Source organism: Macaca nemestrina, chromosome 7 (genome assembly GCF_043159975.1).
Source record: "Macaca nemestrina isolate mMacNem1 chromosome 7, mMacNem.hap1, whole genome shotgun sequence".
NCBI classification, from domain to species: domain Eukaryota; kingdom Metazoa; phylum Chordata; class Mammalia; order Primates; family Cercopithecidae; genus Macaca; species Macaca nemestrina.
In genome coordinates, this window is record NC_092131.1 from 38,536,119 (window position 1) to 38,559,443 (window position 23,325).

The window sequence follows — 23,325 nt, forward strand, 5'->3', positions numbered from 1 at the left end:
TACTTATGTAACATTGTTATTTAGAGCGAAAGAAAACTACTCATTAGCAATTCAATTGAAAAAACATAAGACAGTGTTAACTGTAAACCAGTGTGTCTCACTCCCTTACCAAACGGGACTTAATTTGTGTAAAGTATGCTTTGGCCTCCTTTGTTTTTTTTTTTATTCTTTATTTTTTTTTTTTTTTCTGAGATGAAGTTTCGCTCTTGTTCCCCAGGCTGGAGTGCAATGGTGGGATCTCGGCTCACTACAACCTCCACCTCCCGGGTTCAAGCAATTCTCCTGCCTCAGCCTCCTAGGATTACAGGCGTGTGCCACCACGCTCAGCTAATTTTTGTATTTTTAGAAGAGACGGGGTTTCGCCATGTTGGCCAGGCTGGTGTCGAACTCCTGACCTCCGGTGATCCGCCCACCTCAGCCTCCCAAAGTGCTGGGATTACAGGCGTGAGCTACCGCGCCTGGTCGGCCTCCTTTAAAAGTTAAAAGTGTTTCTCTTTCCCGTATACTGAAAAAATTAACATCCTGATTATCATAGTTACTTACAATTGCATTTGAGAATCAGATTTTTTTTCCTTTGTTTTATAAATTTTTAAGGCATGAAGGTACAGTTGCCAGGTCAAAGTGCAAGGAAGAAGGCCACAAAAGTATCAAGAAAGGTAGTTTTGGGATGAAGAGAAACTGACAGAGAAATCAATGTCACATAAACCTCTTGGTGGTCACATCTGGCAGGCAGACCGACCCCACCACTACTGCAATTTCAGACAACCTGATTTTAACTTATTTTTAAATACTAATCTTGCCATAATTGATCATCTGACTTTTATTCCTGTTCTGAGAAATTCTTAAGAAAAAGCATCGAATGAGAAAGCAGCAGCAAGATTAAAAACATGAATAAAAAGCATATCTTTTCATGTAAATCAAGCTTGTCCAACTCATGGCTCGTGGGCCGCAGGCAACCCAGCAGCACTTTGAATGAAGCCTTACACCAATTCATACACTTTCTTAAAACATTATGAGGGTTTTTTGCATTTTTTTTTTTTTAAGCTCGTCAGCTCTCTTAGTGTTAAGTGTATTTTATATGTGGTTTGAGATAATTCTTCTTCTGATGTGGCCCAGGGAAGCCAAAAGATTGGACACCGCTGATGTAAATGAAAGTGAACTGTAAAATAATACTAGTCTCTAAGAAAGCCAGACTTCCTTAAAAAGGCAAGTCGTTTATCCAGTGTAGGAGTTTGGGGAATTATTTTCTAAGGAAAGAAATTGTGCTTTCCAGTCCCCCATGAATGAAATTTACTTTTACAAATTTACCAGCTCACTAGTTTCATTATAACATTGGTCCATCATAACGGCATATTTTACCTAGAAAAAATATTTAGTTCCTAGGAGACAGAAATTCTAGTTGAATTCTAAGATGTCTTTAAGTTATATATAACTTTCATTTTTTATTCTAATAGCTCAAAATGCATTGCATCTACTCTAATAATAAACAGATATTATGAATGCTGATTTATAGCATTTTAAGACCTACAGCTGGAAAAGACCACTTGACCGTCAATTTAAGAAAGCCACAAATGACATGACATACTAATTACATTATAATGGCCCAGTTAATAATACCACTCCTGTAAACATTTCCTTCCAGTGAAAAAGGAAATAGTATATATCTGCATATTGCAATAATCATTCAAGGAAGTTTGAATACTGAAATTGGTAAAGTTATAAGCATTTTATAGAAATAAAAAGTTTTACTGGTTGCTTATCAGAACTATAATTATTCATAAATATTACTTCAATAAGTTTAAAAATATACAAACCAACCCAAATCTCACACATGTTGGCCCTACTAATGTCAATTCAATTCTAATATAATTATAAGAAAATACGATAATGTCAAAGGAAACACGGCAGGTTCACAAAGTACTGGGCAGGCAGGTAACCCAAATAAGTGAAATAGGCTTCAAGGGCAAGGAGGACTGTGCCTAACAGCTGCTACTCAGCCCAACCCAACCTTTGCCTTGAGGAGATACTGGTAAAGAACAACAATAATAAACTTTCTGCTAATAGAACAGCCTGCAGGCTGGATTCCGCACACAGGCTACCATGTATAGGTATCTTGTACCTTTGCCAAAATGCTTAGTGGCGACGAACTGGTATGAGTTAGAAAAGCTAGACTGAAAAAATACCTCTCTTTTGATTCTAATAAACTTCATGAACCTATCCAGTCTCTGTTTCCTCACCTATGTCAATGATTTTTCTTTTCTTTTCTTTTTTTTTTTTTTAAGAGAAGGAGTCTCAATGTTGCCCAGGCCAACTCCTGGGTTCAAGCAATCCTCCCACCTTATCCTCTTGAGTAGCTACGACTATAGGCGCGCGCCAACGCACCGAGCTTGAGTTTTTTAAGTGAGGTTAGGTAATGCACATAATTTTTTAAAATGCTATCATTAGATGCGGAGGGGTACAGATTAAAAAGGAAACAGAAAAAGAGCAGCAACAATTTAAGCCTCTGTTCCATCTGGCTATGGGCTTTACTTTTCCTCAAACTGACAACACCTTGTCCCACCTTCTTTCCCACCCATAGGCTATTTTCACCTGTAATGTCTCCTCTTCCTCAGGTTTCTTCAAGGTGTACTTAATGTTTCATTTATACTTCTCCTTTTTACTTCAGGCCTCCTTTGAAAGTACTTTCAGGAATGGCATTGAAACTAGGGCCTATTTTACTGCTGAACTCTAGGACAAACTCATGAAATCTTGTAGTAGATTTTCCCCTAAATCTTTGAACACTGTGCACTTTGTGAATTATTTATGCCTACCTAAAGGGCCTATCGGCATGTTCATTGAACAGTGCTTCTTCTTCCCGGGACTATCTTCCCGGGACCCTCGCTTAATGTTTGTTCAAGGAATGCCAATCAAATTAACGAAAATGTCAAAACATATTTAAAAAAATTAATTGCTAAGCAAATAGATTTGAAACAACTTCAGAATATCAATTCCAAGGCTCCCCTTCTTTAAAAGGAAATGTGAGTTAAGAACAATCTAATTTAGTTTTTTCTTACATTCATTCTAGTACACGCACCCAAAAAACAAAACAAAACAGCTTTCCTCAGAAAGGTGCGTTTGACTTTCTCAAAAAGAAGTTATATTGATTTCAGTTCATGAGGACAAATAACTTTCTCCATCTTTTCTTTTTTTTCTTTTTCTTTTCTTTTTTTCTTTTTTTTTGGAGACACGATCTCACTCTGCTGTCCAGGCTGCACTGCAGTGGCCCAAACATGGCTCACTGCAGCCTCAACTACCTGCAGTCAAGGGATCCTCCTGCTTCAGCCTCCCAAGTAGCTGGGACCACAGAAGCACACCACCACTTGGGTAATTCTTAAATTTTTGTAGGGACGGGGTCTTGCCACGTTGCCCAGGCTGGTCTAGAACTCCTGGGCCCAAGCGATCCTTCCACCTCAGCCTCCCAAAGTGCTGAGATTACAGGCGTGAGCCACCGCGCCCAGCCCTCTGTTTATTTTCTTGATAACAATCTGGAATCTTGATTCCATGAAACCTCTGGGAATCAAAAGAAATGTTATGGTGCCGCTCCCCAGGTAAACGCACAGAACCTCAAATTTTTGTAAGCGATTCTAGGGAATTGCTTATGGAATACTCCAGGATCTTCCGTGGAAAATCTATCCACCCTAAGTTAAGAATTCCACTGCTGAATATGAGGTTTGTTTCTATTATTAAGTGTTACGTATCTTTTTAAAAAGATAGTCTTTCTTAATGAGGCCTTCAGCTTTGAGAGTTAACTAGGGAAGCAGCTTCCCTTTGCAACTAAAACTACTACCTAACAGCCATCCCGACAGCTGACAGAAAGTTGAGAATTTCTTACCTCTGAGAAATTAACAGCCAAGGGAATGATTCCAGCCACGTAACATCCCACCAACATAGCCAAAGACAGTAGGCTAATGGAGATGAAATCATCCATTCTGCCCTTCTTTATTCACCCACCACCACTAGACAACAAATTTCCAGTGGCTTTAAAAGGTGCTTAGGTTCTTTAAACAGGTGTGGTGGTTCCAAGAGAGTGGGCTTTCCAGTTCTTTAGGCCTCCTCACCAGCAGATGTGTTCACGAGGCACCTTCCTCTTGAACGTACCCGGAAACAGACCCTTGTTGCTGATATTAGCACCAGAGAAAGCTTACAGCAATCTAGGGTCCCAGGCTCTGGGTTCTGAGATGCCAGTCATTAGATTCTCGTGGGTTAACAGAGATGGGAAAAGTCAATGGGGAAAATGTGCGAATGATCGATTTCTTCGATTGTCGGAATGAGAGTGGCACAACGTCTTACGCGGCGGCGGGTGACTCAAGCGAACCTGTTCGTTCCCTAGGCGCCCCTGTCTCCAAGAGGCGGCCCCGAAGGTGATCCGCCCCCCACGGCAGGAAACCAGCCCACCAGTCCCAGCAAACTGTCCTCTGAACCTGGGATGCGGAAAGGAGTCCTGCAGGTCTCTAACGATGGGTCCTAGGGGTTCAGCAGCAAAGTTGACACAAAGCTGTCTCTGCCCTATACCCGGTGCTGCCCATGGTACTGCACTCGGCCGGGCCTTGACCCGGAGTCGCCGATACTACAGCTGCCATGGCCGCCAAGTGGCACCTCTTCATTCCATCCACTTCCGGATTGTCTAACCACCCCCTCCTTTACAAGGGCACTTCCGGGTTACAACCGACCTCTGGCCCGCGATACTTACGTTGCCGCCATTTTTGAGTAGGGCTAATTAAAGATGTCTGATGTCACTGTCTACACCGGTGCTCACTTGAGCCGTATGTTTAATAACGAAAGTACGGAAGACAGCGTCTTGAAACAAAATAATTCTTCCTAAAGCTCGGAAACTTTCCCTTACTTACCTTTTTGCCTTTATCGAAGATGGCTGAAACAGAGTCAGTATCTGCTCTAGCTGCCGGAAGTGACTGTGCCTCTATGATCCAAAAGGCTCTTTTGCGTTGAATTTTCGACGACTTCCGGCGGCTCCTCTCGCGGGGATTGGCTGTTAGCGGCGTTGTGGCTAAGCTCGTGTAACGGCGGCGGTGTCGGCAGCAGCTGCAGCGAAGAGAGTTTGGCGCGATGGTGAGAAAGGCCCCCGCGGCTACCCGAGTCCGAGTCCCCGGCCTCCAGAGCGACCCCAGCCCTATATATTTTCCTCTCCCCACGAGCCCCATGCAGCGCGGCGTGATGCTCCCCGCCACTCCAGTTGGTGGATGGATCCTTCTTCCCGCCGCAGAGACGCCAGGCCTGACTCTAGGCCCCGGAGCGCCAGTCCGCCCTGCGGTTGCGCGCCCGCCTGCTCGCTCGGGTCAGGCGTGCCTTGGACCTGAGGATGAGCTCTCTCCCGATTGTTACTCGGTAGAGGGAGGCATAGGAATGGTGGTTTTTTTGGTTTGTTTTTTGAGACAGTCTCACTGTATCGCCCAGGCTGGAGTACAGTGGTGTGATCTCGGCTCACTGCAACCTCCGCTTCCTGGGTTCAAGCAATTCTCCTGCCTCAGCTTCCCAAGCTGGGATTACAGGCGCCCACCACCTCGCCCGGCTAATTTTTGTATTTTAGTAGAGATGGAGTTTCATCATGTTGGCCAGGCTGGTCTCGAACTCCTGACCTCAAGCAGTCTACCCGCCTCGGCCTCCCAAAGTGCTGGGATTACAGGCGTGAGCCACCGGGCCCGGCCGGGGATGGTGCTTTTTCCCTCCAAATGCTTTAGCCTGCTGTAGGAACAATGGGCCAGGGTTGTGTAACCTTTTCTCGAAGCTGACAGATCCAGCTTACTATACCCAGCATGTGGGCCAGGAGAGGTCGTATTTACTTTGTAGTGTTTTCTCAGCTTTCGTTTTCCTGTGCTCTGCCTTTTTTTTTTTTTTTTTTTTTTTTTCCTATTTCTGAGACCTCTAGGTAGTTCATGTGGCGCGTCCCTCAGCCCTCGATCCTGTTCTTATCTGTATTTATATCCTCTTGGGGCTGGAGACTGAAAAGTAGGCTCAGCTCAGAGACCAGCTCTATTAGAATCCAACCAGGATGATCAGTAAGCTCCAATTCGAAGAAAGTGACCAAAACTGGCTTGAGAGGTGGTGTAATCTGTAAAGAATTTGAGCAGGAAAGCAATGCCATTTAAAAATGACCACATTTTTAAAAATGTATCATGTTACGTTCTTAGTGGTTTTTAATCCCTGTTTTTGGGCAGTAAGTATTGAAAATAGTAAACTTTGCCCAGTGTTCATTTTAAGACTAGATATAAAAAGCAACATGCTGTATAGCTTATTCCATTGTTACGCTTTCAAATTAGTCCTTTAATTTGCATTAGAATTGGAATACAATTATAGTAGCAGTTGAGATAGCTAGTGTATAGGGGCAAGCTCTGTTGCAAGAATGCATGTGGTTTCTACAAAATTATTTTTTCTTAACAAATGTCTCATTGAAACTTTTTGAGTAGCTAGCTTACAAAGACTTCTGTGTAACAAATAATCTAATGCTTTCTGTGGCTTTTAAATCGATTTAACAAAGGCTTTGACTGTTCAGGTTATAGGTGAGAGTTAATCCTTCGTCTCTTGTCACCAAGTTCCGTTTTTATCTCACACCCTCTCAAACTTTTAGTCAAAGTGATTTAATTATTTATGGGGAGAGAAGAGTATAACCCTTTGTTTTGCGTGTCATGTTAAATGTACTATTTTTCCATTGTTTATTCAGCTATTTCAGCTCCAATTTGATGGTTAAAAATTCTGATCATTTTGGCCGGGCGCAGTGGCTCACGCCTGTAATCCCAGCACTTTGGGAGGCCGAGGCGGGCAGATCACCTGAGGTCAGGAGTTCGAGACCAGCCTGACCAACATGGAGAAACCCTGTCTCTACTAAAAAGACAAAATTAGCGAGCGTGGTGGCATATGCCTGTAATCCCGGGTATTGGGAGGCTGAAGCAGAAGATTCTCTTGAACCCGGGAAGCAGAGGTTGTGGTGAGCTGAGATCGCGCCATTGCACTCCAGCCTGGGCAACAAGAACTCTGTCTCAAAAAAAAAAAAAAAAAAAATTATTTTCATTCCAAAACAGTTAGGGTTCCTGTTGTTAGGAAATTTTTGTTTTCTGGTTTTTGGCTGAAAAATACTAGTACAGCAGAAGAGAAGGAAAAAAGTGAATAGTTTGATTTGGGACTGGGTTTACAGTGGAGTTGCATCATACTTGCATTTAATTAATCAACCTTACACGGGTAGCAAAAAATTGGATGGGTCATATTTTCAACAGACCAGTGAATTCTCAGCTGGATGAGATTTTTTGCTCCCTAAGGGACATTTGTCACAAAGAATCAGCCAGCTCAAAATGTAATAGAGCCCAGGTTGAGAAACACTGAGATTGACTTGTTAGTGACTGAACACTAACAGAAACATGTTCCCCAGTGAGCATAAAGTGGAAGACACGTCTGTCTGCTATTTTTCGGGCATATTTCACATTTCTCGTAGTGTGATAACCTAACATTCTGTGTGATTCTAATACCTGGTTTTGGTATGAGAAAGCCCAGTAAGGCAAGTCATCTACTAGGTGAATAGTTCAATGGATTTTTAAGGGTAATTCTTATGATGGTTTATATTGCTAATTTATCTACTGCTTTAATGTTAAGTCTAACCCCTGGATAAAATGTGACTTTGCTCTTATGCTAAGGTTGGCAAAAAAAATTGAAACCATGCTTGTGATTATTACACTATTTCCCCTTTTGTTTCCTTTCATCAGCCCATCTGAGTTTTTATTAATGACTTAAGAGCATTAAAGATGGAAAGTGACCACTGGAGATAGAAAACCTAAGCAGGTTTATAATTTAGTTGGGAAGAAAAGATACAAAAGAAAAAGGAAGACAAGGTAGCTTATACTGATAACTTGTAGGCAGTAAATACAGTAGGACTGGGAGACTTAGGGAGACCTTACAGCAGAGTTGTGAATCCAGCTAGATCCTACACTTGGACTAAGACATAAATATTTTTGTGGGAAAAGTATCCTAATTACTTTTTTTTTTTTTTAAGAGATAGGGTCTCACTCTTCGATGCAATGGTGTGATCATGGTGCACTGCAGTCTCAGCCTCCTGGGCTCAAGGAATCCTCCTGCCTTAGACTTCCAAAGTGCTGGGACAACAGGCATGCACCCAGGAAATTTTATTTTATTTTTTTAGAGACAGGGTCTTGCTGTGTTGCCCAGGCTGGTCTCAGGCTTCTGGCCTCAAGTGATTTTCCACCCCTCAGCCTCCCAGAAGATGAGGATTACAGGCATGGGATGCCATGCCTGGCCTCTCTAATTACATTTTAATAACTAGCAATCATTATTGCATTACAAATGGGGATTTTTTTTTTTATCATACTATGAATTTCTCAAATAGAAACTTATATTGAAATCATGTTTCCCCCCTGCAGTCTCACACCATTTTGCTGGTACAGCCTACTAAGAGGCCAGAAGGGAGAACTTATGCTGACTACGAATCTGTGAATGAATGCATGGAAGGTAAGTTTAACACTAATCAAGGGGTAGAAAAATGTCTCATTTAGGAACTGGGTTTTCCCCTACCAAATTTTTTTTTTTTAAATAGTCCATCCACCCCAGGCCCTGCCTTTTAATCAAGGGGTAGAAAAATGTCTCATTTAGGAACTGGGTTTTCCCCTTCCAAATTTCTTTTTTTTTTTAAAATAGTCCATCCACCCCAGGCCCTGCCTTTATCACTTCCAAACCTCCAAACTTCTTGAATTGCTAATTTTAGGCGGGAAAGCAGATATTTAGGATGGACCATAATTATTGAACATCCTATTTATTTATTTGTTTGTTTATTTATCATTTGAGACAGTCTTGCTCTGTCATCCAGACTGGAGTACAGTAATGCAATCTCGGCTCATGCAACCTCCACCCCCCAGGTTCAAGCGATTCTTGTGCCACGGCCTCCCTAGTTGCTGGGACTACAGGCATGGGCCACCACAGCCAGCTAATTTTTTATGTGTTAAGTAGAGACAGGGTTTCACCATGTTGGCCCGGCTGGTCTCGAACTCCTGACCTCAAGTGATCCACCAGTCTTGGCCTGTTGAACATTTTAAACGTTAATTATGTATATACTATCCTCCTTGCTGTAAGTATTAGGTGTTTGTTTTGTTTTGTTTTTTTAAACTAATGTATATAGTGAATGACTTTCCAGAGCTTCTTGTTTTATAAATATTCTGTTATTATTTGTCACATGTTATTTTGTTATAGTATAGAAATATTTTACAGGTATCCCTTATATATTCTGGTTAAACTCAAGCACTATAGACTTGCGTGTCTGTTTTTAATAGGTTGTTTTAATAGATTTAAGGGATACAAGTGCAGTCTTCTATAGACATATTGCAAAGTAGTAAAGTCTGGACCTTTTTTTTTTCCTTAAGAGACAGGGTCTTGCTCTGTCACCCAGGCTGGGGTGCAGTGGTGATCATGGCCTATTGCAGCCTCAGTTTCTTGGGCTCAAGCAGTCCTCCTGCCTCAGCCTCCCAAATAGCTGGGACTACAGGCACCTGCTGCCACACCTGGCTAATTTTTTGTTTCTTTTTTTTATAGAGATGGATCACTGTGTTGTACATGTTGGTCTCAGACTTCTAGCCTCAAGCAGTTCTCCTGCCTTAGCCACCCAAAGTTCTGGGATTACAAGTGTGAGCCACCGCGCCCAACCAAGTCTGGGTTTTTAGTGTAACCATCACCTGGTGTACATTGTACACAGTAGTGATTTTTCATCCCTCACCTTTCTCCCACCTTTAGTCTCCAGTGTCAGTTATTCCACTCTGTCCATGTGCACACATTATTTAGCCTCCACTAATAAGTGAGAACATTAGATGTTTGACTTTCTGAGTTACTTCACTTGAGGTAATGACCTCCAGCTCCATCCATGTTGCTACAAAGACATGGTTTTATTTTTTTAATAGCTGAATAGTAATCCATGGTATGTATATGTATGCATACTCATACACCACATTTCCTTTATCTAGTCATCCATTGATGGACACTTAGGTGATTCCATGACTTTGCTGTTGTGTATAGTACTGCAGTAAACATACAAGTGCATTTATCTTTGTTTCTTTTTGTTTTTTGAGACAGAGTCTCACTCTGTCACCCAGGCTGGAGTGCAGTGGTGCAGTCTCAGCTCACTGCAACTTCTGCCTCCTAGGTTCAAATGATTCTCCTTCCTCAGCCTCCTGAGTAGCTGGGACTACAGGTGTGTGCCACCACACCCAGCTAATTTTTGTATTTTTAGTAAAGACAGGGTTTCACCGTGTTGACCAGGCTGGTTCCGAACTCCTGACCTCAAGTGATCCACCCACCTCAGCCCCCCAAAGTGTTAGGATTACAGGCGTGAGCCACCACTCCTGGCCGTCTACTCTAATTCTTAAAGAAGAACATGGCATTTTTTCTTCATCTCTTTTCAGATCCATTTCTCTGCTGACATTTCTGCTTGCTATTGATGTAGATTTTGTATGCAAACTCTTAGCAAATTGTTTCCTAACCTGTATTATCATGTTTGGTGTTTGATTCTGCAATACTCTTTATTAACTTTTGCTGATTTTAATAAAGTCTAACTTTAAAAAAAATTAATATACTTTATTTCTCAGGGCAGTTTCAGGGTTGTAGAAAAATTGAACAGAAACTAGAGTTTTCCCATATTACTCTCTTTCTTCACCCCTACACGATTTCCCCTATTTTTAATGAATCTCTTTGGTGTGGTACATTTGTAACAGTGATGAACCAGTATTCATTACTGATACATTATCATTAAGTAAAGTCTGTAGTTTATACTAGGTTTCATTCTTTATGTCCTACATTTCTGTGGATTTTCCCAAATGCGCAGTGTCATTTGTCCGCCATTACAGCGTCACACAGAATGGTTTCACTGCCCTGCCCTAAACATTGCTTGTGCTCTACCTATTCATCCCTTCCTATCCCACCCTCAACCTCTGGGAACCATTGTTCTTCTCACTGTCTCCATAGTTTTGCCTTTTCCAGAATGTCATATAGTTGGAATCATTATCGTGTGTGGCTTTTTCTTACTGGCTTTTTTGACTTAGCAATGTGCATTTAAGTTTCCTCCATGTCTTTTCATGACTTAGTAGCTCTTTTTCTTATTCTAAAAATTAAAAATGGTGATTTATTTCCCATTTAAAAAGCTAAAACAAAAAAAAAGTTAAAATGATTATTAAATAAGTTCTCACATGTTGTGATTGCCAAATGGTAATTTTATTATTCTTTTTTTTTTTTTTTTTTTTTTTTTGGTAGGAAAAAACTTCTGTAGATTGAATCTTTTTTCTCCTCCCCTCTCACTATTTTTTAAGAGCAGTTAAAGACTATTTAAGACCATGTTTTTAGAGCAGTTTTAGGCTTATGGGAAAATTGTTTGGAAAGTACAGAGCTCCAGCATACGCCTTCTTTCTTCCCCTTCTTAGTTTCCCCTATTAGTGTATTTTCTGTTAGTCTGATTACACTTGTTGCGATTGATGAATTAATATTGATAGATGATTATTAACTAAAGTTCACAGTTTGTTAGGGTTTACTGTATGTGTTGAACATTCTGTGGGTTTTGACATGTATAATTACATGTATCTACTTTTACTGTATCATACAGAGTAGTTTCACTCCCAAAAATCCCCATTGCCCTACCTATACCTCCTTCCTTGCCACCACCCCCAAACCCCTGATCTTTTCACCATCTCTGTAGTTTTGCCTTTTCTGGAATGTCATGTTGGAGTTAGTGGAGTATGAAACCTTTTCAAATTGGCTGCTTTGACCTAGCAATATGCTTTTTTTTTTTTTTTAAACTGTCACCCATGCTGGGGTGCTGTGATGCAATCTCAGCTCACTGCAACCTCTGCCTCCCTGGTTCAAGCGATTCTTCTGCCTCAGCCACCCAAGTAGCTGGGATTACAGGCCTGCGCCACCACGCCTGTTGTTTTGTATTTTTAGTAGAGACAGGTTTTACTCTTTGGCCAGGCTGGTCTCAAACTCCTGACCTCAAGTGATCCATCCACCTTGGCCTCCCAAAGTCTGGGGATCACAGGCTTGAGCCCCCACGCGTGGATGACCTAGCAGTATGCTTTTATGGTTCTTTCTTTTTGTGTGTGTGGCTGTATAGCTCATTTCTTTTTATTGCTGGATAATATTCCCTTGAATGAATGTACTACAGTTTGGTTTTCCATTCACTTATTGAAGAACATCTTGTTTGCTTCTCTTTTTTGGCAATTACGAATAAAGCTGCTATAAACATTTATGTGTAGGTTTTTGTGTAGACCTAAGTTTTCAGCTCATTTGGGTAAATACGTAGGAGAGTGATTGCTAGATTATGTGGTACGAGTATGTTTAGCTTTGTAAGAAACTGCCGAACTGTCTTCAGACATGGCAGTACCATTTTGCATTCCCACTAGCAGTGAATGAGTTTCTGTTCCACATCCTTACCAGCATTTGGTGTTGTCAGTGTTTTAGATTTTAGCCATTCTAAGGTATCTTATTGTTTTAATTTGCAATTCCCTAATGACATATAATGTCATCTTTTTATATGCTTATTTGCTGTCTACATCTTTATTGAGGTATCCACATCTTCTGCCCATTTTTCATTGATTATGGTTGAGTTTTAGGATTCTTTGTATATTTTTGGACACTAGTCCTTTATCAGATAGATGTTTTATAAAGGTTTTCTCCCAGTTTGTGGTGTCTTCTCACTTTCCTAATAGTGTCTTTTAGAGCCAAAAGTTCTTTATTTTTATAAACTTTAACTTACACATTTTTCTTTTTGTTGTGCTTTTGGTGTCATATCTAAGAAACCATTGCTTTATCCAAGGTCACAAATATTAATGCCTTTATTTTTTTCTATGGGTCTTATACTTTTAAGTCTCTGGTCTGTTGTAGGGTTGTGTCCAAGTTCATTCTTTCACATGTGACTATCCACTTGTCTGAGCGTCATTTGTTGAAAAGACTGTTCTTTGTGAAATTGTTTTGGCATGCTAGTCAAAAAGCGGTTGACCATAAATGCGAGGGTTTGTTTCTGGGCTCTCATTTCTGTTCCATTGATCTAGTTACCTGTCCTCATGCCAATACCATATTGTCTTGATTGCAGTAGTTTCATAGTAAGTCTTGAAATCGGGAAGTTTGAATCCTCCTGTGTTGTTCATTTTCAAGATTATTTTGGCTGTCTTGGGTCCCCTGCATTTTTGTGTCAAATTTAGGATTAGATTGTTGCCTTCTGCAAAAGCAGCTTGGATTTTTACAGGAATTGCATTGAATCTGTAGATCATCTGGGGGAGTATTGCCATCAGGTCTTCCAACTCATGAACGTGGAATGTCTTTCCGTTTATTAAGCATGGCATGGTGGCTCATACCTGTCATCCCAAGACTTTGGGAGGACAAGGCGAGCGGATTGCTTGAGCCTAGGAGTTTTGAGACTAGCCTGGGCAACATGATGAAGCCCCTGCTCTCCAAAAAGTACAAAAATTAGCTTGGCATGGTGGTGCGTACCTGTAGTCCCAGATCCTTGGGAGGATCACTTGAACTTGAGAGGTCAAGGCTGCAGTGAGCTGTAATTGGGCCACTGCACTCCAGCCTGAGCAACAGAATAAAACATTGTCTCAAGGGAAAAAAAAGTCTTTCCATGACATTTTATAGTGTAGTGTACACTTTTTGTACTTCTTTTGTTAGGTTTATTTCTAAGAGTTTTATTCTTTTTTATACTGTTATAAATGGAGTTTTCTTAATTTTATTTTCAGATTTGTTGTTAAGCCATAGAAATAGAATTTATTTTCATATACTGATCGTATATCCTGCAACCTTGCTGTACTCATTTATTAGTTCTAATAGATTTTTATTGTTTCCTTAGGATTTTCTATCTACAAGATAATGTCATCTGCAAATAATGATAGCTGTATTTCTTCCTTTCCAATCTGAAGGCCTGTAATCTCTTTTTCTTGCCTAATTGCCCTGGCTAGAACTTCTAGTACAATGTTGAATATAAGTAGCAACAGTAAATATTCTGGTATTCTTCGTAATCTTAGCAGAAAAGCATTTCGTCTTTAACCATTAAGTATAATGGAGGCTGGGCGTGGTGGCTCATGCCTGTAATCCCAGCACTTTGGGAGGCCAACCCGGGTGGATCACCTGAGCTCAGGAGTTTGAGACCAGCCTGGGCAACATGGTGAAACCCCATCTCTACTAAAAATACAAAAATTAGCCGGGCTTGGTGGCGTATACCTGTAATCCCAGCTACTCTGGAGGCTGAGGCTGAGGCAAGAGAATCGCTTGAACCTAGGAGGTAGAGGTTGCAGTGAGCCAAGATTGCTCCATTGCACTCTGGCCTGGGTAACAAGAGTGAAAACTCCATCTCAAAAAAAAAAAGTATGGTAACTGTGGGTCAATGCCTTTTTAAGATATATGAATTTATTTTCCTAGTTTTTGTTTTCTTTCCATTCAGTAACTCATGGGTGATATTCTGTGATCACAATGTAGTATGCCAGTAGCAATCAAAAACCCTAAGATAGTTGTTTGGTAGTTCTGTGGTTGAATAGTATTTTTACTAGGAAATTTATAAAGTTAAATTTATAAAGTTAAAAATACATAAGCTAATAAAAGGCTTATGTATACAGTATAGGACATGTTTTTTCTAGATAACTGGCATTTATGTCACTTATCCATTCATCATAATAGTCTTAAAATAGTTGACAGTAGGAGTAGACTGAAAAGGTATATTCTCCTTTTGTGGGAATAAGAAAGGAGAGTATCAGGCCAGGCACGATGGCTCACGCCTGTAATCCCAGCCCCTTGGGAGGCTGAGGCGGGCTGATCACCTGAGGTCAGGAGTTCAAGACCAGCCTGGCCAACATGGTGAAACTGCATCTCTACTAAAAATACAAAAAATTAGCTGGGTGTGGTGGCAGGTGCCTGTAATCCCAGCTACTTGAGGGACTGAGGCAGGAGAATCGCTTGAACCCAGGAGGCAGAGGTTGCAGTGAGCCAAGATCGCATCATTGCACTCCAGCCTGGGCAACAAGAGCAAAACTCTTGTCTCAAAAAAAAAAAAAGAAAAGAAAGGAGAGTATCATTGATTAAAAACTAAATAGATAATGTATTCGGTAGCTAATTATAATTAGTGATGTGGGCTTGCTATTAATGATTTTGCTTATTATCTTTTTTATTATATTTCAGTACTTACATCCTTGTTCATGTGCTAATGCTTTATATGTATTATTTCAAATAAACTCACAATTCTATGAAGAGGCACTCTTAACTCTGTTTGACAGATGTGGTTCAGGGAATGGAGTTGTTTGTCCTCGGTTTGACAAGGGCAGAGCTGGAACTCAAGTCTGTGTGAATCCATAGTCCAGGATCTTAAATACACGTTAGGATAATCTCTTTCCTTGTTGCCAATTTTTAATTTTTAATTTTTTTTTTTTTTGGATTTTTTATTTTTTTGCTCTGTGGCTTTAGGAAGAATTACTGAAAAACCTGTTAAGACCCACAGTGATATTTGTTTGAGCCATCAGATGGCAAGTCTTGAAAGTCCCTTAGCTCCAATGGTTTGAAGTAATCATTTTATTATTAAGACACAAAATAGTTACACCAACATTGTGGTGAATTTCTCAGCTGCCCAGACTGGAGTGCAGTGATTCTCCCACCTCAGTTTCCCAAGTAGCTGGGACCACAGGCACATGCCATCAGGCCTGGCTAATTTTTTAATTTTTGTAGAGATGAGGTCTCCCTGTGTTGCCCAGGCAGGCTGGTCTTAAACTGCGAGGCCGCTGTACCTGACCTGGTGAATTTATAAAATAAAAAAGTATTTGCTAGTGGCAATAATCAAAAGCCATCAATCGATCATCTTTTCCCCAGCCCAACTTTATTAAAGTAAATATGATATCAACATATAGCACTGCTCATATCTAGAAGTGTATACGATTTTTAGATTTTGCTTTTTTTCCTATCCTTTCTTAGGTGTTTGTAAAATGTATGAAGAACATCTGAAAAGAATGAATCCCAACAGTCCCTCTATCACATATGACATCAGTCAGTTGTTTGATTTCATCGATGATCTGGCAGACCTCAGCTGCCTGGTGTAAGTATTGGCCAACATGTCTGTTATCTTGTATTTTCTATTGTTTTTCTGTCTCTTTGAGGTGATTTATGATATTGGGAGCTAACTATGTGCCTGACACTGATCTTTGCATTTGCATAGGGTATAGTAATTAATATTTCTCTTACAGAAATAAGAGATTGGCAACATAAAGCCAAAGGCACAGAAAAAAAGAACTTTGCTAATTGATATAGTTAGTATCCAGTAAGGATCCTAATTAAGACGTTCCATGTCCCTGTTCTTTGTTCCTTATACCTAATATTTTTTTTCCTTTACAGTCTTTGTCCTAAAGCCATTGGTTTGGGATTAAAACTAAGATTATCTTTTTTTCATGACATTTCAAAAACTTAAATATGTGTAGGGCTGAAATTGAATTTAATTTCAATCTTACCCTGTGTAAATATATATTTTTTGGTATGTAATAATGAGATTTTTTAACATATTTGTTATAGTTTGTATTGATAATCTGCTTCTGACAACTGCTAACAAGTAGCATAAAGTATTACTATAGACTTACCTAATCTTTTTTACATTAATGAACAGAAATTGAGGGTAAATACAGCTCATTTAACTAGCACCTTATGATACAATACTCAATCATCAGATACTTGAATACTTATTACATGCCAAGTGCTGTGCTAGAAGTTGAAAGAGCAGTGATGAGAAATATACAAGCCTTACTCATAGGCACTTCCTGGATCACCACTGGAGCCAGTCCTGGAATGTGGCTGCACCATGCTGTCTCCCCAAAAGTTCCAAAACATGCATTTCCTTGGAATGTTTGAGTTTTGTTTTGTGTACTTCTTCATTGTGTTCCAGTTGTAGCCATTTCACTTTGGTCACTCAGAACATTCAAATGAATGTTGCATGGTACTTTAAGCCATCCAGACATCCATAGGAAAAACATACCAGACAGAGGGGATGGTGGACAGCTTGTGTAGAAGTCCTGAAGTACGGGTGCCTGGCATGTTTGAAGTCATTAAGGAAGACTTTGAAGCTGCAGAGGAATGAGTGAAGGAGAGAGTCTTAGGAGATTGGAGGGTAGGGAGCAATGATATCCTGGAAGCCAGTGCAGAAGTGTATCGTATCATCGATAGGTCAGATAAGTAAGGACTGAGAATTTAATTGACCTCTGGATTTCACACTGTGGAAGTATTTGATGGCTTCCAAAACAGTTGTGGTATAGTGCCAGGAGTAAAAATGCTTACAGATTTCAGTGTATGGAAGGGAATGAAAAGAGGATTTATAGGTGGCTATTACAGGCTTGCTTTTTTTTTTTTTTCCCCAAAGAATTTTGCTTGAAAGAACAGAAAAATGGGGTTGTAGCTGAAGAAGGAAATTGCTTTTTTTAAGGTGGAGAAAGTAATGGTAAGTTTGTAGGCTGATGGGATGATCTACTAGAGAAGGAGAAACCGATAGCTCAGATTGGTTCTTGGACAGTTCATTCATGAAAAAGGGAGGACAGGCAAATTTGGGAGCTGGGGGGAATTATCTTCTGTATGCTTCAGTTATCTCAGAAAGATAGGGAGCAAGGACACCATTTGAAACAGGTGTTACAGGTTTGTGGAAAAGTAAGAAATAAGCTAGGAAGGTGAAAGAAGTAGGGAACTGCAGTTAATTCAGGGATGTATTAAGTGTCCTCCAGTGTACCTATCTGATAATGATTTAAAGTGAAATCAGTCATTGTGATCATGGGATTTTATCCTAGTCTCTTTCACCTGGATGGTTACAGGTGAGGAGTAGGTAGAGAGTAAAGATGTTGCTAAAGGTTGAGGGCATATATGAGGATAACAGCAAGGATTGAATGACCATGAGCTTTAATTGGGTGTGTAGGAGGAGGTGCTGGAAACAGGTAGATAAGTTAATTGTAGGTCCCACTGGATCAAGGATTGCTCACATTAGAGTGTTAGGAAGTGGTGGTCAGAGAATGACATGCTTGAAATTAGGAAATTGAAGTTGTTAGTAATGACAGGGTCTAGGGATCTGGCCAACAGATGGTAGGAGATGAGATCATTAGAGGAAAAGAGTTCATGGAATTGGGAGGCCTAGGTGTTGACAGAATCATCCACTGGATATGAAATTACCAATAATGTGTATATTAATTTATAGAATTTAAGAACAAGTTGCTTTGTTTGTGTTCACTGCTGCATCTCTGGTACATAATTAGGGCTGAGTAAATATTGATTATATAAATGCACGTCATTCATGATGTTGTTTGAGGCATAGCTTTCTAAAATTATTGATAATTTTCTATTTCCCTTATTTGTATTACAGAGCTATATTCTGCATTGATTAAAAATTAATGGTTGTCTTTATGATTTTATAAAAGAACCTTACTGAAACATTCACGATCTAATCCTGATGCTTTTGGGATGTCGTACTTACTCCCAGTAAGTGGGAAGTAAACTTGAAATGAAGGATCATGTTTTACTCGTCTTGGGAGGCTGTGGTTAAGAGCTAGCTGGAGTGGAGAATTAGACATAGCTGGGTTTGAATCCTGTCTCCACCATTTGCTAGCTTCCTTTGACAAGGCCACTTGGTATTGCTAAACTTCAGTTTGCTCATTTGTGAAATTGAGACAAATCTAGTTCACAAGACTCCTTGTGAGGATCAAGTGCTTGCTGAGCACAGCATTATTAGACATGCCGCAACTCCCTTTTCAACTAGATCGAAGAAGTCAGGATAGAGTTTTATTTTTAATTACAAGCATGTTTTTTAAATTTGCCAGGAGTAGAATGATATGAATTTTAATTTCTACAAGTGAGATAAATTATAAATTTCAAGTGAGATTTAAAAGGCGTTCAGGTTTTTTCAACAATATGAAAATTGAACAGAGTAAAACAGTTATAAGTAACATGTTAATAACGTAAAAGTATGTCATTAATGACAGAACATAACTTTTCTAACTTTGTACTAGACTTTATAAAAAGAAAAATTTAGAGACAGGGTCTTGCTATGTTACCCAGGCTGGTCTCAAACTCCTGGGCTCAAGTGATCCTACTCCCTCAGCCTCCCCAAGGGGTGAGATTACAGGCATGAGCAACTGTGCCTGGCTGTATGGACTTTAAAATGTAAACTAGAAACCATATCTAGCATACTAAACTGATTTTTAATACAGTATTTGCTATATTAAAGCAAAATAGGGGGGAAGCTTTATTACCTAGATAATTCTTCCCACCTACAGTTGTTCCAGAAATATAGAAGAGAGGTTAATGATAATTTATGACTTTTAATAGTTTCAGAGAGACTGTTAAAAACCATAAATTATCATAGCTTGAAAACCTGTAACTATTTATGTTTGTTTCTAATGTTGAAAACTTTTTGGCCTCTGAAAAACTTTCAGAATCAAATTTAGGACTTAAAACTACTTTTCCCAGGTGACTTTGGTTATGTCCTTTTTGTTATTTGAATGTTCAGAAGAAATCAGGTATTGTTTCCAAAGAGGTCACCCACTGCCACAGCACATCCTGTAACAGCATGTCCTCTCCTCTGTTTCATCAAGGACTAAGATTTGGGCCGTTACTCCTCAGACCAGAGACTGGGTCCATTTTTGGTTTGTAGATGGTTGTGTGCTCATTGCTTCTATTAAATTGACATGGCAGTGACATAGGACTTTTTTTAAGTAATTTTTTTTTAACAGTTTGTGTGGAAATGGAATAAATAAGAATCTACTTTGTAACATGGCTAAACCCAGAGCAAACTGACCATGTATTAATAATAAAATGTAGGCATGGAAAATTTGTATTTCGTATACTTAAAGTCAGAGTCATAGTTTTTCAGTTTTCTGATCTGTATGTTTTTTAAAAAAGCTTTTTGTAAGATGAAAATAATATCCTTTTGATGATGCAGTATTTTCTTGTTTGCTTAGAGACAAAGGACATTTTCACCGTCAGTTATTGTAATGACGAGAGGTATTCCTGATCAGTAAGAGAAGTTGGTATCACTGAAGACGCTGCTGATTTCACTGCCCAGACCCACAGCCTCTGTTCTTATATAAACTTACATTCATTGACCATAACAATAGGTTAAAAGATTCATCTGTGCCAATGACTAGGCATTTTATTAAAGTATGTAACATTTAATTGTCTCATTTTCCAGTACCGGTTAACAGCCATCAACCACACAGCTTTCCATAAAGAAGGCATTTTTTTTTTTTTTTTTTTTTTTTTTTTTTGGAGATAGAGTCTCGCACTGTCGCCCAGGCTGGAGTGCAGTGGTGCCATGTCGGCTCACTGCAACCCCCACCTCCTGGGTTCAAGCGATTGTCCTGCCAGCCTCCCTAATAGCTGGGACTACAGGTGCACGCCACCATGCCCAGCTAATTTTTGTATTTTTTTTTAGTAGAGACGGGGTTTCACAATGTTGGCCAGGATGGTCTTGACCTCTTGACATAGTGACCCGCCGGCTTTGGCCTCCCAAAGTGCTGGGATTACAGGCATGAGCCGCTGGCACCCAGCCTACTATTTGATGAGTTGGAAAATTGCATGCAAGTTGATGGATTCCTAAATGTTCACAAACCAGAGTGATTTTTGTTGGGGGGGAATGGTATAAACAAAGCCTGTCCCACCCAGATATGATAATTGTGAGAAATTTTATTCCTTTTTAAGTTCTTTTCCAGTGTTAATATAAACGTTATGTTCTGCCACATTTTGCAGTAGACTAGCTTAGAGCTTATTTAATTAGGAAGCATGGACAGAGTTTTCAGAAAAAATTACATTTTATAATTTTTTAATTTGGTTAAGCATTTTTAAAAATGGGAATCTTGTACATTTTTAATAAACCAGATTGTGACCATACTGTTCAGAGGAAGAATATGATGTTAATTGTATAAAGCATTCCTACTTTGGAATTTATTTCCTTTGTCAAAAATTGTAGTTTAGGTTTCTAACTTAGTGATTAACAGTGAGGACTCTGGAGTCAGGAGTATTTAAAATCTACCTCCAGTCCAGCATTACCTAGCGAAGAAGTTGCTTCACTTTTAAAGCCTTGGTTTCTCATTTATGAAAAAGGGGGCCAGGTGCAGTGGCTCACATCTGTAATCCCAGCACTTTGGGAGGCCGAGGCGGCTGGATCACTTGAGGTCAGGAGTTCAAGACCAGCCTGGCCAACATAGTGAAACCTCGTCTCTACTAAAAATACAAAAAATTAGCCGGACGTGGTGGCACACGCCTATAGTCTTACCTACTCAGGAGGCTGAGGCAGGAGAATCATGAAAACCCAGGTGGCAGAGGTTGCAGTGAGCCAAGATGGTACCACTGCACTCCAGACTGAGTGACAGAATGAGACTCTGTCTCAAAAAAAAGGAGGTGGGCGGGGAGCAGGGATAATTGTACCTACTCACAGGGTTGTAAGAATGAGTTAATTCAGGTAAGAATTTAAAGCAACCCCAGTACTCTGTGACATCTTACTAGATACTACTCACAGTCTCATTGGAGTTTTACTGCTAATGCTAGTCTGTGTACTCCTTACCCTTCTGATTAGAGATATTTTGGAGCTTACTATGTCTCCTGATAATTCTTCTCCATAGGCCTCTAGCATTATTTATTTTAAAAAGCAAATCCTAAAATATAGGTTTAAGATTTCCTTAATACTTTACAGGGGGAGGGAAATCAGCAAGAAATCTTTGTTGCCAGTACATGTTTTTTAAAGGTTTTTTTAGTTAACTCAGAATAAACTTTGCGAATCTAAAGTTTGTTCTAGTGTTTTTTGTTTCTTTGTTTTTTTGTTTGTTTTTGTTTTTGTTTTTTTGAAATGGAGGCTCACTCGTGGGAGTGCCATGGCACGATCTTGGCTCACTGCAACCTCCACTGGTTGAAGCAATTCTCTTACCTCAGCCTCCCGAGTAGCCAGGACTACAGATGCGTGCCACCATGCCCAGCTAATTTTTGTACTTTAGTAGAGGCAAGGTTTTACCATGTTGGCCAGGCTGATCTTGAGCTCCTGACCTCAAGTGATCCAGCTGCCTTGGCCTCCCAAAGTGCTGGGATTACAGGCATGAGCCACTGCGCCTGGCCAGTTTTTTTGTTGTTGTTTTTTAATCACTAAAGGAACCATAAAAATAGAAACTATGTAGGAGACAGAACACATGGTTTCTGGTCATACTCTGTGAAGAAGTAGGTATGTAACATATTGGGCGTTTAGCTTAAAAGTTCTAAGTCATATTTTCTTTTTCCACTGTAAGATTGTACTAGGTGATACGAAGTTCATGTCACTTAAAATTCAACGGCTGTGGAAGTAGCTCTTTCAGCTTTTCATTAAGTTCAGTTTTGGAAATGTGCACATCTGTGCCATCATTGGGCAGTTATAATTTGGGGATTTAAACACCTGACAGTGATTGACCACTGTGACTTTGCTTATTCTTTTTCTCTCCTCAGTTACCGAGCTGATACCCAGACATACCAGCCTTATAACAAAGACTGGATTAAAGAGAAGATCTACGTGCTCCTTCGTCGGCAGGCCCAACAGGCTGGGAAATAATTGTGTTGGAAGCATGGGGGGGGTTGGGGTGGGCTTGGAACACAGGTGTGTACAGCGTGCTGTAGTGGAAGTTTTGTATCATAGTAATCCTGTTTCCACTTTGTTATACTCTAGCCAAGATTGACTGTATTGGATGAAATGTGAGGATCTTGTTCAATCGGAAACCCCTGTTACCCCCTCTTTTTTTCTTTTCTTTTCTTTTTTTTTTTTACTTAAACATTTTTATGATGATTTAGATGAAAGTTGTTCTTCATCAGTTAATGTTGGTTCCAGTCCTTCAACTGTTCATATCTACTTTATAACATTCATGTACTAACCCTTCTTCAAGATGGGGTGGGGGGTGGAAATGCAGTTTAGCCATGTCCTCAAGATAAAGTCTTGGTAAAAATAAATAAATGTCCTTTAGTTATATTTTCTCCCTGAGTGCTTTTTTTTTTTTTTTGTCTTTGAACATTGAATTTTCTTGCAAAGCATTTTTTCATTGTAAGTGTAAAAACCAATAGCTGCTACACAAAGAATTTGAAGAAAGTTTAAGTAGTGTGCAACACATTTTGCTGTGATTTATGTGAAGCTAATATACTTTTACCTCACTTTTCCAGCATAATTAAATGAATCTTAATTATAGCTCCAAGGTTTGTACCTACTATTGATGCAAACATTATAAATGACTTTCTGGTGATATAGCTTGTCTGCAGCAGCAGCAGACAGATGAACTTCTTAGTGTTAAT

The 23,325-nt window shown here is 39.8% G+C and overlaps 2 protein-coding genes across 7 annotated transcripts in view; one reads left to right on the forward strand and one right to left on the reverse strand.

Moving 5' to 3' along the window:
• The window catches only part of LOC105472897 (solute carrier family 39 member 9), a 63,443-nt gene extending 58,419 nt beyond the window's left edge, over positions 1–5,024 (reverse strand). For 3 of the 6 annotated variants that reach the window (XM_071099973.1, XM_071099971.1, XM_071099972.1), the window contains exon 1: positions 4,887–5,024. Coding sequence is in view for 2 of the 6 variants with exons in the window: in XM_011726476.3 (XP_011724778.1) it covers positions 3,872–3,967 (96 nt within the window). In the remaining 4 variants the exon portion in view is untranslated. Of the gene's footprint in view, positions 1–3,871; positions 4,734–4,886 lie in introns of those variants that run through there. The other 3 variants (XM_011726476.3, XM_011726475.2, XM_011726477.3) reach the window with 2 other exon arrangements.
• Positions 4,968–23,013, forward strand: LOC105472898 (ERH mRNA splicing and mitosis factor). The gene is made up of 4 exons (XM_011726479.3): positions 4,968–5,106; positions 8,421–8,508; positions 15,982–16,102; positions 22,495–23,013. The coding sequence occupies exons 1-4, from the start codon at positions 5,104–5,106 to the stop codon at positions 22,595–22,597; spliced, it is 315 nt and encodes a 104-aa protein (XP_011724781.1). The 5' UTR covers positions 4,968–5,103; the 3' UTR covers positions 22,598–23,013.
• Positions 23,014–23,325: the final 312 nt, after the last annotated feature.